Source organism: Zeus faber (genome assembly GCF_960531495.2).
Source record: "Zeus faber genome assembly, chromosome: 13".
In the NCBI taxonomy this organism is placed as follows: Eukaryota; Metazoa; Chordata; class Actinopteri; order Zeiformes; family Zeidae; genus Zeus; species Zeus faber.
The window spans coordinates 5,624,547-5,636,159 of record NC_137198.1 but is presented as its reverse complement, the minus strand read 5'-3'; the positions used below and the strand labels follow the sequence as shown (position 1 = coordinate 5,636,159).

Sequence of the window (11,613 nt, the reverse complement as noted above, 5' to 3'; positions counted from 1 at the left end):
TGTCAAACTAACTTAAAGTAGTAACTTAAAGTAGTAACGTTAATCGGATGATACTTTAATAGCGTAAGCAGCGGCAAAAGCGCCGGTGGCGTCAACGGCTCGGCCGAGGTCCAACCGGACCCTTCCAGGCCGTTGGCCGCAACGCGACAATTCCCACACGACATGAAGGCAGCATTGTCAATCCCGGGGCCCGGGTGGGAAACGCCTCCCAGTCCGCGCTGGGACGAGGAGGAGGCGGTCAGCTGGCTAGCTGCTAGCCCGCTGCTAGCTCACCCACACTGGAAACATGGATTCCTTCCACTCCCTGCGCACCGAGGAGGGCTAGAGACAAGCTCCGGGCGTGGGGGGAGAGGAGGAGGAGGAGGAGGGCGGCGGGGGACTTTGCCGTGTAGTTGCCGTCGTGGTTCCGTGGTTGAGTTATGCTCTCACGAAAGAAAAGCAAGAACGAAGCGTCCAAGCCGGCCGAGGTGCACGGGAAGTACGTGAGGAAGGAGACGTCTCCGCTGCTCAGGAGTAAGAGCCGCAAGTAGCTGCTAGCCGCTAGCGGCTAACCCGCTCGCGTAAAAGTACCAGGATCTTATCTGCGGGAGGGTTTTAACGCGGTAAACGAGGCGGATGGGTGGAACTATTCGCTGCGTCTGTGCGTGAACGTCCGCCCGTGTGGTCGCGGTGGTTTGCTAACTTGTCAACCCAGCACTAGCGGCGATGCTAACGCTAACTAGCCCACTGGCTAACTAAGTTTATATCTGGAGAAAAGCAACCAACTGATCACAGCAGAGGGTGACGTGTTTTATTCTTTTCGTAATAGATAAACAATGTGGAGAAGGTATAAAGCGTCTCCTACTAAATTTAAATCCATCCAGATCTCAAACTAAACCAAGTTTCCATACTGCATTTGAACTTCAAATTAAACCCTTAAAAATTATGTTCATGCAAAGTTGTTTGATAGAATGTGAAAGGTTGATGGTTAATTTTTTTTTTTTAGGTTTATTGTATATTGTGTGTGTGTGTGTGTGTGTGTGTGTGTGTGTTGTGTGTGTGTTGTGTGTGTGTGTGTGTTGTGTGTGTGTGTGTGTGTGTTTATCACGTAATTAAGTATATTCTGTTCCGAAGACTTGAGTTTTATGCCACTAAATCTCAAAGCAAAGTCGTAGTTTTTACTCTACTAGATTTCTGGATTTATTTCGACATATTTAAAAGTCCAACAGCGTGTCCCGCTGGACATTAAAATATAAATTCTACAGGAACAAATGACATCCTACAAGATAGTGGAACAAAACTAAGCATATATACAATTGTTTGTAAATTGCAATCAGCATGGGCATGAGCTGTTATCTGCAGAACAAGAGGCACAGCTTGTGCCATATGGGATGGGACGGGATTTGCTATATCAGGATATGACTTTTACTGTTTACACATTGCTGACCGTCGCACCTACCCCCCACCTCCCCGTTGCAGATCTTATGCCATCGTTCATCCGCCATGGACCCACCATCCCCAGACGGACAGAGGTCCCCTTGCCAGAGATGGGACCAACGCCCTACCCGGTGTCGCCGAGCCGGGAGCCCGTCGCGCCGCGCAACAAGAACTTCCTGCGCAACCCGGTGCCGAGGCCGCCGCACGAGGTGGCCCGCCGCGAGAGCCACCGCATGTCGGCCCCGCCGTACCTGCCCCGCAGCCTCGGGGACCTGCCCCGCGAGTACGGGGGCTCGTCGCAGTCCTTCGTCACGGACGTGGGCCCCATGTCGGAGAACGGGGACGCCCCGCGATACTACTACCCCGCCGAGCCGTACTATGACAGCCAGCAGCAGCAGCAGCAGCAGCAGCAGCAGCAGCAGCAGCGGCCCCAGCCCCCCCGCCGCCTGCCAGAACGCTTCCCTGAGGACTATAGATACTATGAGCACAATGAGCATGGCTTCCAAAGACTGCCGCCACAACACACACCCCCAGCGCCAAGCAGACCTCCGGGCGGTAAGAAGAAAGCTTGTGTTTGTGTGTCGAATGAGTCCGTCGGCCAATATACTGTCACGCTACTGTGTTGTTTTTGGAGGTTGCAAAGACGAGGGGAAACCGTAAGAGAAAGAGGGTATTGTATTCCACTAAGGTGATGAGCTGTAATTTAACCGACGATGGGGCGGTTAAAGAACGCGCCGTGTAATTTGCTTATTCGGCTTTTACGGCCGAAAATTGGGTTTGACGTGACCCAGGCCTGCATCGGGTTGTTCCAGGACGGCTTGAAAAGTGATATCATTTTTTTGTGTGTGTGTGTGTAAGGATGATGGAATCCCACAGACTACAGTCGCAAACCATGAATGAATCCAGAAGAACTTTATCTGGGTCATTATTGCAATTTCAAAAACGAAAAAATAAAGCGGTCTTTTTTTTCTTTTTCTTTTTTTTTGTCTTTTGGACCACGCAGAGGGGCGTCTTGTCCGTGCCACCGTGGCTCCTCGTCACCCCCCCCCCCCCCCCAACCATTTCAGTACACCCCGAGGAATGATGCATTTTAGGCATTTGTATGTTGCGTTGTAAACATCCCAGTGACGCAAGCCCAAATTTGAGACGAAAAAACAAATGCCACAGGATTTCGGATCTCAGGCCCGCCTACTAATTGACACACAGTCTTGTTTGGACTGAACTTAAACAAGGAGGAGGGGTGATGCATTTTTCACCTTTTGTTTGCATAGTCTTGCTGGCGGCAAACTAGCAATTTGCGGCCGACTCCTCCAGTCGAGCGTCTGAACCCCAGACTGAATCATATATATGGGAATGTGTGTGTGTGTGTGTGTGTGTGTGTGTGTGTGTGTGTGTGTGTGTGTGTGTGTGTGTGTGTGTGTGTGTGTGTGTGTGTGTGTGTGTGTGTGTGTGTGTGTGTGTGGCGCTCCGGCTCCTCGACCGTAGGAATGTACAGTAGCCTGAAGGATTGGGTTCAAACACCGCATCACACCTGCTTGAGCCATAGATTGTAAACTGTTTGAGGCTTCATTATCGTCTTGGACTTTCACCACTGGGACAATATAAAAGTTTTTCTTTCTGCTTTAACATCATATTTTGGCTTCCTTTTTTATATGGTTTTAATTACCTTCCATTTCTTACATTTTTCATTGAGATTGTTAATTTGTCAGGCAAAAGACTGGATTTCCAAATTTAAGTCCCTTTTTTTTTTTTCAGTCCCCATGACATCAATGGTTTATGCCGCGGTCGACTGTTGATGAGGCCTGCATCCAGTGAAATTCCTGCGATGCGTTGAGTTTCAGTTGCGCAGTGACTTTAGACTTTGGCTCAAAGCTCTGAAGAAAAGGGCAAAGATGATGAAGTGGAGGAGGAGGGAGAAGGAGGAGGAGGAGTGTGTTTCTGTGGAGCGCTCCCACATTCCAGCGCTTCGCTCAGCAGCTGGCAGAGCGCTGCAGCGCTGCCGCTGTCACTCCGCTACAGAATGTATGGTGCTCCATCAGCCATTTTGGACAAAAAAAAAAAAATCGAATTTCCTGCGTAGTTTGTTGTGTTCTTTCGCTTGTGATATGCGCATGCTCTTAAAAGGTATCCAGACTAGCAATGCAGAGAATTGCGCTTCACGATGCATTACTGGTCTGAGGAGTTCTCAATGACAAATGTAATAGTTATTGTATTAAATGGTAAAATGTAACATAAGCGTTGTAGGGAATGAGTTGGATGAGTTGTAGGGAAAATAACAAAAAATGAAAACAACAAAATATTAGCAAAATTCATCAACTGCCTTTTTATATATCATATTTTTTCTGCAATATCAATTTTGAAACAACTGCTTTATCAGACACTAAGAACACTAAGAAGATATATAGAGCTCGGTTTGATAAATCAAGGTTTAATATATATATATATATATATTTAATATAAGAAATGTTCAACTAAAATAAAACAAGCTGAGCTTGTGTTCCACGCTCTCAAAGTGAAAAAACATTGGACATTTTATTTCAATAGACTTTATTATTATATAAAGAGCTATATTTAAAAGGCCATTAATATACCATTTTTACTTCCATTCTTCACATTTTTCGTGCCTCTGCGCCGGCGACAGCCACGGCTGGGGGAATTATGTTTTTGGGGGTTTTCAGTCCGTCCCGTTCTCGTGAAAGCGATATCTCAGGAACGCCTTGAGGGAATTTCTTCAAATTCGGGAACAAACGTCCCCTTGGACTCAAGGATGAACTGATTATATTTTGGTGGTCAAAGGTCAAGGTCACTGTGGCTTCACGTCCATTCCGTGCTCATGAACGTGATATCTCAAAGGCCTGGAGGGAATTTCATTACTTCTTGCACAAACATCCAATCGGACTCAAGGGTGAATGGATTAGAATTTGGTGTTGGAAGGTTGAGGTCATTGTCCCCACACAAAACCCGTTTTTGGCTATAACGCAAGAATTCATACGCTAGTTATGACAATTTCACACAATAATAGGATAAAATGATGAAGTGATGACATTTTAGGTCCAAACAATCAAGGGTCAACTTCAATGTGACATGTTTTGTTTTGTTTTCAATGTTTTTACAAAATACACCTTTCTGGCCCATTATTCAACGGCATCACTCAGGAATGGAAGGGGAGATTATGACCATATTTCAGATTTGGTCGGATACCGAATCAGTGACACTAATCTTGGGTGCCCACCTTTAGCCCCTTTTACACAGCCTGTTCAGGGCGGTAATGTTGTGGCATTATTCCGCCTGGCCGTTCTGTGTAAAAGGTACGAACACTGAATAGGGGGGCACTATTGATCCGGTGCTGAGCCGGCGGCAGACGTAGTCACAGAGCTGAAACGGAGCCGATGGGCTGGTGATTAAGTTGCAGCTCCAGATTATTGCTTGAATAATAATATGGTTAAATACGAATAATTAATACCGATCATAAAAGAAGGGCTTTTATCGCCAGTCGAAACCAGGTGATCAGCTATTGATCACTGATGTCTGCTGCCCGACACATGTTATACGTCGAGCGGACAAAGCTTATTCACTTGCAAGCTCAAAGAGAATCTATGTGGAGTCCCATGCAAATAGAAATATATTTGCCTATGAAATAAATCTTGAAATAAATAAACAAGGCAATGAATATATAAATGAATAAATATGCCGGATGGACCTGGCGGAGGCGGCCGGAGGTGCGCCTGGCGCAATGTAATTGCTAGGATAATGTTATTAAATCAGCTTGATCATTTTCATCCTGTCCTACGCTCTCTGCCTTCTGAAGGGTCATGTTCTCCACCCGTTTTCCCTCTCCCTCTCTGCTTGCTTTATGCAGAATGATGTCGTCAGACCTGTCTCCGTAGAGACTGGACGTGTTTCAGTTTCTCGTCTTTGCAGCCCAGTGCCACTGTTCAGATCTGACTCGCCAATTTCCCAGCCGGTACCATATCCGATTCAGCTCCACCCCTTCTTTAAGTGCTTGTTCCGGCTACGTTCCTGCTTCCATTCACGACACAGCCGTGACATAACCGCCCCAGCATTTTGCCGAAAATGTTACAAGGTCTTGAAGTGGAATATTGCTGGAACAGATTTCCCGGAATATCGATCCCTGCTCCCATTCACACATGGCCCTAAGCAGGAACGGTTCCGGAACATTGCTGGGAAAGACTGTATGTGTGAAAGGTGGCTTAAAGTGAAGAAAGCATGTTTCTCACTGGAATCATACATGTCCATATAGTGATAACTTCCATTTCGCCAGAAATACATTTAATACCTTTTGTTAAATTAATTCATAGTCTTCACTACATATATTATGAGTCTGGACAGACATGGATGCAAACTGCAACTTGACTGGTTGAAGGAGGCGATGCGGCACTTCTAGTGTTGTCATGTTTTGGTTCCCATTATCCCACCTACCTCACTTTTCTATGACTTTTTAACCAGCACTCCCCCACGCATTCTCTTCGCTATGTAGTCCGCCACTGTGGCTGGGTACATTCAGGGTCACGTCAGATGCTTCTCGCTCTTCTCGGTGGTTCTGCGCTCATCCTCACCTCTGCAGGCCTGACATTCCTTCCAGGGGGGGTGGAACCAGTTCATCGACCCGCTCTGTTCAGCGCGGCTGCTTTTAGCGCTGTTGTTCTGCTCCAAATCTCACGTTGCCACGCAGAGTAGGTCTCTGAGAGCAGGTGGGAGAGAACCAAACCGTCTGCTGTTGTCTTAAAAGTTACTTATTTCACTTTAAAGGAATCCTTAGAATCAGCAATCTTTTTTCCCATCAATAAGAAGGTTTACGGTCCTCACAATTCTAGACCAGTCAATTGTGGCCTGGAAAATATTAATTTCAATGTTTTGCTCTGTAGTCTATGCGGTTTTCTAGAATTTAAGTGAAGTATATAAATCAAACTCCACGTCACAACACTGTACTGTATATACACTATATCACTAATGGCAGTCGTTGTATAATGAGGTTAACCTTAGGTATGCACAGATTCCTAGTGAGTTTCCATGGCATGCTTGTGTGCTTGTAAAAATACTATAATACCTCAACCAGATACCAACGTAACATTACACGTGTGATTGAGTTTGTTTCATGTTTTATTTTTCACACTCTGACAGTTTAATGACACATGTTTGAACAAAGCAGCGAATAAGTCAGTGACTGATAATAAACACACAGGTTTTTATGGCTCTCAATAAATGTTATTTTAACTGAATATTTCAGTATATACAGTACCAAGTGTGTGTACTCGGTACTCGCGTGGTCTCTGAGCAACTCTAGTGAAAAGCAAACCCGTCGAACGTCAACACGCAATTTAGGAAGTGCTTCAGTAATACTCTATGTTCTTTTGGTTGAATGTGATACATTGCATTCCTCTCTCATGCTGATGTTTTTACAGTGGTACAGTCCCAATCACCCTTTTTTAAATGGCTGACATTCCTGTCCTATAAATGACTTCTTCCCATTTCCCATACAGGAAGTCCATTCCATTCTTGTCCAGAATATATTTTTTTTCCCTCTTTCTCAGAGGGGTTATTTGCCGTGGGTTTCGGTCTGAAATGGCTCACTTTCCCTCGAGGTTTCTAAAATAAACCCTCCGCTCTGTTTTGCTCAGGCATAGGTCGAATACAGGCCAAGTCCCTGGGGAACCTCTCCAGCTTGACGGGAGAGGACCTCCCCCTTCCCTGCGGCTGGACAGTGGACTGGACCATCAGAGGCAGGAAGTACTACATCGACCACAACACCAACACTACGCACTGGAGCCACCCTCTGGAGAGGGAGGGGCTCCCCCCAGGCTGGGAGAAGGTGGAGTCGGCCGAGTGCGGAGTCTACTACGTCGACCACATCAACCAGAGAGCTCAATACCGCCACCCGTGTGCCCCGAGGTACGGCATGAGCCGCTGAAGCCAAAGTTGTCGTCTCAGATTCCTTTCTAGATTTCATCCTCTATGTTTCTAAATGAATGCCGCAAGATTTTGTCTGGATCTTGGCGGAATAAACCTCTTGAATCTCTTGAACATATGCACTGCCACTGCCCTGGAGAATAAACAGACACAGCCAGTGCACTCCACTTCCAAGATTCAAAGCCATTTTTACACTAACTGGCTGTTCTCGCAGTAATGTTTGAACATCTGAATGCCTTTCCGCCTGAGGGGGCTCTCAGCCAATCATGTTTTCCCTGTGTAGTGATCCTGTTTCGAAACAACCAGTTTTCAAACCATGGACGGCACATGTGACATCACATGTGCCGTTCTAGCCGAGTAATTAAATTGTGCAAAGGTGCCACTAAAACATAACAAGTGGATAAATAACTTATTGCATGTGTATGTCAGGTTCCGGTCTCATGAGCGTAACGTCAAATTTACTTTTTACACATTGCAGACTGTCGCACCTTTCCCCCCTCCCTAGCAAAAAGGAAAATTGTTTGGACGAAGGGGGTATTTATACGTTTGTATAATGTCGATCGATGAGGGAAATTTACTCAAAAGGGAACTCTGCCGCCCTCTACTCAACAGGGAACCGAGGAAGGAATCTACGATTTGATAGTATCTTTGAAAATATATTGTATAATTTCATTCTTTAAACCTTAATAAAATAATAAAACAACATCAAATGTCATCTTCTATTTAAGGTTTATGCATTTTTCTTTCTCCAATCAATGAGACTGTGGTCGCTCCAGTCTTCAGTCTGTGTCTCTGTGTCGTTTCCTCCAGCGTTCCGCGCTACGACCAGCCTCCAAAGTTGCCTCCTCCCGTGACCTACCAGCCCCGCTCGGCCGAGAGGAACCAGCCCGTCCTGGTGCCCGCCAACCCCTACCACACAGCGGAGATCCCCGACTGGCTGCAGGTGTACGCCCGCGCCCCCCTCAAGTGAGTACCGAGCGCGTGCCGACGGGGAACCCCACAACCCAGAGAAGGGAGTTTTGATCAGGGCGGAAATCATTCCAGCTGAGATTTGAAGCGAGGGTGAGCCGCAGTGAATCGCCGCTCGATGCCGCTTCAGTGGAAAAACCCCAGACTGACTGGAAGTCAGTGGAAAAAGAAGAAACCTACTGAGAAACTTAAAAATACAGTACTAGACTTTGGGGTCTCAATAGCCATGTTTACTTCTCATAATGGGTGTATGTTGTTTTGAAAATGATCGTTCCATAAAGAAGATATTAAGGATCAAATATATTTAAATGTGTGTATATATGTGGGCCTGGTTGCCTTGATTGACTGGTTTCTAGTGGTGGGAATGTCTTTTCCTGCTGACTGCCTGTAAACTCCTTAAAATGTAGAAGGTAGACGTCATTTGCTCAACGGGTCTTTACATTTAGGCTGGTCCGTTTGCATTTTTATGAATGGGGTAATGTGGAAGTGCGAGCGCCACGTAGTTAATACGAAAATACCGGGTCTGGCTCACGAGCGAGCCCCCTGCTTGGTGTCTCGGCTTTGACGTCCGGACGTGACCGAACCCCTCCGTCTCTCTGCCGCTGCGAACCAGGTACGACCACATCTTGAAGTGGGAGCTGTTCCAGCTGGTGGACCTGGACACGTACCAGGGGATGCTGAAGCTGCTGTTCATGAAGGAGCTGGAGCACATCGTCAAGTCCTACGAGGCCTACCGGCAGGCTCTGCTCGCCGAGGTGGACACCCGCAAGCAGCGCCAGCAGTGGTACGCCCAGCAGTCCAACAAGAACTTCATGGGGAACATGTGACAAGTGTGTGTGTGTGTGTGTGTGTGTGTGTGTGTGTGTGTGTGTGTGTGTGTGTGTGTGTGTGTGTGTGTGTGTGTGTGTGTGTGTGTGTGTGTGTCCACACCCCTCTGCGGTTTCACCAGTTTGGGATTGGTCAGGGTTTCTCTTTGAAACCCTGATTGTCTCTTAATTGCCTCTTTAACAAACACATCTGTGCCTACGCTTGATCCAAATATATCGGTCGGGAAGCAGGGACACGTTTTGGCCTCTCAGGGCTCCTGTTTGCGACTGTCGGGAATGACTGAAAAACGACGACGACGACAAAGAGAAAATGACGAGAGGAAAAAACCAAGACAACAACAACCAGAATGCTCCAATGAAGGAAAAGAGCAACTAGGACTTGCTGCGTCTTATAGAGAGAGGCAGGAATGTGCGTTTGTGGTGCCGTTCAAACAGCCATTGTTCTAAAAAAAACCCCAATGCTGCATGGATGGGTTTTTTTTTATTTTTTTTTTATTTTTTGTTTTTGTTTCTTCCTATACACAAAAGAGAAGGGCAGCTTCACATATTTTGTCTGTATGAATTGCTTCATGAATATTTTTCCTCCCTTTGCTTTGTTTGTATCTGTAGCCCTGATAAAGTGAACTGACGCTCCATAACAGCCAACAAAAAAAAAAAAAAAGTGTATTTCTTTTATGATCATCGCTATATATTCCAACAGAATCCGCCGGGAGTTTCAGGATATTTTTGGTATTTTTTTGGTGTGAAACGCGTCTTTAACGAAAGACCTTCACCTTGACGGGTGAAGCAGCATGATGATGCAGCGGTCATGGCATTACTGTACTTCAGGAATATTAATCTAATGTGTATAATAAAACACAGATAAGCTACTGGAACTCGCTGGGTGACACTATCAGACAGATGTTTGGGGATTTCTAACGCAAGTGCATTATTATTATTATTATTATTATTATTATTATTTGCTTCTTTCTGTGGATGATATTTCCAATAGAGAGTGATAGTGTGATAATCGGTTTCCAAACACTAGCCAAACATTTTGATAGTGTAATATGGCCCCCAAAATATGTTCAGCTGCAAACTCTGGTAATATAGACATTCTGCTTCACTCCAGAGTAAATTTGGAACTTTATCACAAATTGAATTTTGAACATTGAACATAGACGTGTACGAATGCAACAGATAAATTGAAATATTGGACATCAACAACGAATTCGTGATTACAAATTGAAAGTAGGGCAAACGCGGATTAAGATTGAGCTTATCGAAGGAATGTGTAGATGCTTTAGGGGATGGTTCAAAATGGCCGCCGTACAAATGTTTTGAACCTGATTTTCTGTCTCCAGGGCAATGTGACGTCCCAGCACTCTATGGTCTGTAATGCCCTATCGCCATGGACTGACATGACCCAACAACCTCCCCGTCCTTCAGTGGGACTCTCAGGTTAACAGACTTCTCTATTATTTGTCAAAACAAATTATAGCACATTCTAGTTTTTTGTTTTTTTTGTGCCGCATCAGATCTTCCACAGTAAACGACTCTTGAACCGTTTCCCTGACTGCTGCGTGTACGTAAAAAGGCATGCACGCCTACCAATAAAACCTGGCTCGTGAGAAAAAGGGTCTGAAAAGGACTGATTTGTAATTAGGCGTCCATAATAATAATTATTATTATTATGATGATAGCCCATACAATTCTATGCAAGAAAACCTCCGTCATACATCATGTCTGGTTAGAACAGCTTCACTCGTGTGTAAACATCGCATTTTGTGCATTTACAGCAAATACAGGACATAAGCAATAAATTCTGCTGTGAAGAATGGGAGAAAAAAAAGACCCCGGCGTTTTTTTTGTTTTGTTTTTGTCAACTGCTGTTGTGATAAATAAAAATAAGAGGCCACATTAAAGTGAATGAATGCACAGAATATAAGAATAAAATACATAATCAGATTTTTTGCATCCACTGCAAATTTTTCTGAAATTGAGACGGTGTATAAATTATATAGAATAAATAAAACCTGAGTCGTTTATTTTTATTTTTTTTATTATTTATTAAATTGGTCAAGCTTTATTGGTTATGTCTTGGAAAATGAAATTTGGCGATGCGCGTCCCGGAGCGTTGCAGCCTCCCCTCGCAGAAGGCATTCCTCCACAGGGTGTTAGTTCAGCTGGGCGTAACAGTAAACTCTTCAAAGAACGACATAAAACATGGGATTTCCATCGGTCGCTCGCAGCCGGCGTTTCCCGAGGGGGTCGTCCAGAAAGATCTGAGCCATTTTAAACGCGTCACGTCGCCTCGAGCTACCTTTTCATTGTTGCTGTGAATCTGCATAATGCCACAACTTTAGATCATAGCTTTTTTTGGGGGTGGACATTGAAGACGCTTCTCTACCTGGAGGCCGTATTAGTAAGTCGATATTATTTCAGTTATCTGACACAGTGTGGAAGACTGTACAGAAGCCACTACGTCCTTGTA

General features: G+C 45.2%; 1 protein-coding gene across 2 annotated transcripts; it reads left to right on the top strand.

Moving 5' to 3' along the window:
* Positions 1-233: 233 nt before the first annotated feature.
* sav1 (salvador family WW domain containing protein 1) lies at positions 234-11,165 on the top strand. 2 transcript variants are annotated; one of them, XM_080012343.1, is made up of 6 exons: positions 234-513; positions 1,459-1,971; positions 7,056-7,326; positions 8,155-8,310; positions 8,927-9,097; positions 10,484-11,165. In XM_080012343.1, the coding sequence occupies exons 1-6, from the start codon at positions 420-422 to the stop codon at positions 10,491-10,493; spliced, it is 1,215 nt and encodes a 404-aa protein (XP_079868469.1). In that variant the 5' UTR covers positions 234-419; the 3' UTR covers positions 10,494-11,165. The 2 variants fall into 2 exon arrangements, with proteins under 2 accessions (XP_079868469.1, XP_079868468.1); XM_080012342.1 differs by having other exon boundaries at positions 8,927-11,165.
* Positions 11,166-11,613: the final 448 nt, after the last annotated feature.

Bases quoted from the DNA above. Each gene is read 5' to 3' on its own strand.
- sav1 (XM_080012342.1), top strand. From the start codon at position 420: ATGCTCTCACGAAAGAAAAGCAAGAACGAAGCGTCCAAGCCGGCCGAG. The intron at 7,327-8,154 runs GTACGGCATGAG...CGTTTCCTCCAG, and splicing joins CGCCACCCGTGTGCCCCGAG to CGTTCCGCGCTACGACCAGC. The intron at 8,311-8,926 runs GTGAGTACCGAG...GCTGCGAACCAG, and splicing joins TACGCCCGCGCCCCCCTCAA to GTACGACCACATCTTGAAGT.